General features: G+C 36.1%; 1 protein-coding gene across 1 annotated transcript; it reads right to left on the reverse strand.

Moving 5' to 3' along the window:
* Nucleotides 1–576: 576 nt before the first annotated feature.
* LOC138152317 (olfactory receptor 2T2-like) lies at nt 577–1,521 on the reverse strand. Its single transcript, XM_069076011.1, has one exon. It carries the CDS (start codon nt 1,519–1,521, stop codon nt 577–579), a length of 945 nt encoding a protein of 314 aa, XP_068932112.1.
* Between the last annotated feature and the right edge of the window lie 980 nt (nt 1,522–2,501).

A 2,501-nucleotide genomic window follows, 5' to 3' on the forward strand; every position in this document is an offset into this window, starting at 1 on the left:
ATCAAGGACAATAAGGTTATTGACAATGTCAAAGGCTACAGAGAGGTCAAGAAGAGTGAGGATTGAGGGAGGTCATTGGATTTGGCAATTAGAAAATCATTGGTAACTTTGGAGAGGGCAATTTTGGTGGAATGATGAAATCAGAAGCTGTATTATAGGGAATTAAGAAGAGAATTAAAAGAGAGGAAGTGGGGGACACCTATTAGAGTATAATTAATATAATATTAGAATTCTCAGGGAATTTAACCTCAAAGGGCAGAAGAGATAGAAGATGATAGGTAAGGGAGATGGACGGATCAAGTGAGGATTTTTTGAGCATGGGTGAGAACATGGGTGAGGTGAGTAGGTAGTAGGAAAGGAGCCAATAAACAGAGAGAGATTGAAGGTAAGTGAAAGATGACAACAATATTTTAGTGATAAAATCTCTGGGCAACCTAGATGTCATTAAATGCAATGTTTTCCAAACCATTAAACATTTTATTGAGAAAATGCTTGACATTTGTGTGAAGAGATGATGAAAATAATAGCTGAGTTAAGGTGTTCATAATCTCATATATTACTTCTTAGGTCAATCCCTTACTTAAATTTTCTGGGAAGAATAACATTTTTAATGTTTTTTTTTAGAGCTGCTGACACATCTTTATTCCTTAGACTGTATATTATAGGGTTGAGCATAGGGGTGAGAATGGTGTAAAAAGCTGAAACTATTTTGTCTTTTTCTGGTGTGTGAAAGGAGCGAGGCAAGACATTAGAATAGAAAGCAGCGCCGTAGAAAATACTGACTACTATTATGTGGGAAGAACAGGTGGCTAAGGCTTTGTGTCTACCTTCAGAAGAATTCATCTGAGTGACAGTAACCAAGATCTGGATATAAGAAAAAGAGATAAGAGATATGGGAATGATTAACATCAGGACACAACAGGCATACATAAGGGTCTCATATAGGGATGTGTCTGAACATGACAGCTTTAGCACAGCAGGAATCTCACAGAAAAAGTGGTTGATCTTTCGTGACCCACAATAAGGAAAACTCATAGTGACAGGGGTCAACATAAAACCATCAAGGGAACCACCAATCCAGGACCCCACTACCATAAGCAAGCAGACCCTATGGTTCATTAAGAGAGGATAATGGAGGGGGTTACAAACAGCTACATAGCGATCATAGGCCATGAGACCCAGGAAGAAGGATTCACTCCCAAACAAAGTCAGGTAAAGGAAGATCTGAACTGCACAGCCCAAAAAGGAAATGTTCTTTTCCCTGGATAGAAGGTCTGCCAACATCTTGGGAACAGTGATGCAGATGTAGACAGTGTCCATGATAGAGAGCTGACTAAGTAAAAAGTACATAGGAGTATGAAGCCTGGAGTCCACATAGATCAATAAAATCATGACCACATTGGCTATTATAGCCACCACGAAGATAGCTAAGATGATAGAGAAGATCAAGCCAGGGAACATGGGATTTGTGAAGAGTCCCAAAAAGATAAAGTCAGTGGAATTCTCATACAGTGTTTCCATTTCCTTGCCAAATTACCTACAGATGTAAGGAGGCAAAGTTGGTTATTTAGTTACCAAGCATTCATACTAAAGAATTAAAATGCATTGTTTCTTGCATAACTTTGTGGACATGGGTTGCCCTAAAATTTGTAAGTATTCCTCACAGGAAATCCATGGATATACATAATACCTAATACATACATACATACATACATACATACACATACACACAGATGGAACACATTTGAGTTTCCTTTGGATAATTTGGGATGAATTCTAACTCCAAAAAGTCATCTTCTGACATCATCAGAAATATAACTGGGTTCTTTGAAAAATGGACTTTTGGAGTTTTGTTTGCAACATTTGTATTTGTTATTATGAACAATAACACACACATATATACATGTATGTGTATATTACATGCAAACACATTCCCAGTTATATATACAAGATGTTCTAAAAAGCCTTAGTTTTAATAGCTTAAACACAAAATTGTGGTTTAGCCCAGATTTTTAGTTACAAACCTAATCATCAGTGGCTGTGACATCTTATTGTAAAATGTATTTTTTTAAATAAATTGAAAACATTTTTCTAAAGTATTACAAATCTTGATTAAGAGGGATTTGCCATAAGCAAGCAAATTGAAAGAAAATGAGTAGGGAGTAATCTGCCTACCTTATCAAGCTGTTTATCACAGAAATGAATTCTAATATAGAATACAAATAACATCAGATATGCCCAGTAACTTGAAGAATATAGAATCCAAGAAAGGAACTCATGGATACACAAAATAAATGTACAGAACATTGGTAATATGAAAAATGAATTATGTATGCAAAAGCAAGGAGGTATTTTGACCTCATTGTCATCATTAATAGGATTCATAATCAGAATATAGCTCTGCTTTTTTTTTTTAAGTAATAGGGGTTAAGTAACTTGCTCAAGGTTACACGGCCAGTTATTTCTGGGTGTGGTGCTGAGTATCTGAGCCCGGATTTTGA

This window comes from Petaurus breviceps, unplaced genomic scaffold, assembly GCF_028583685.1.
Source record: "Petaurus breviceps papuanus isolate PSGF00001 unplaced genomic scaffold, PetGlider_PUasm1.0 90925, whole genome shotgun sequence".
NCBI lineage: Eukaryota > Metazoa > Chordata > Mammalia > Diprotodontia > Petauridae > Petaurus > Petaurus breviceps.

Bases quoted from the DNA above. Each gene is read 5' to 3' on its own strand.
- LOC138152317 (XM_069076011.1), bottom strand. From the start codon at position 1,521: ATGGAAACACTGTATGAGAATTCCACTGACTTTATCTTTTTGGGACTC.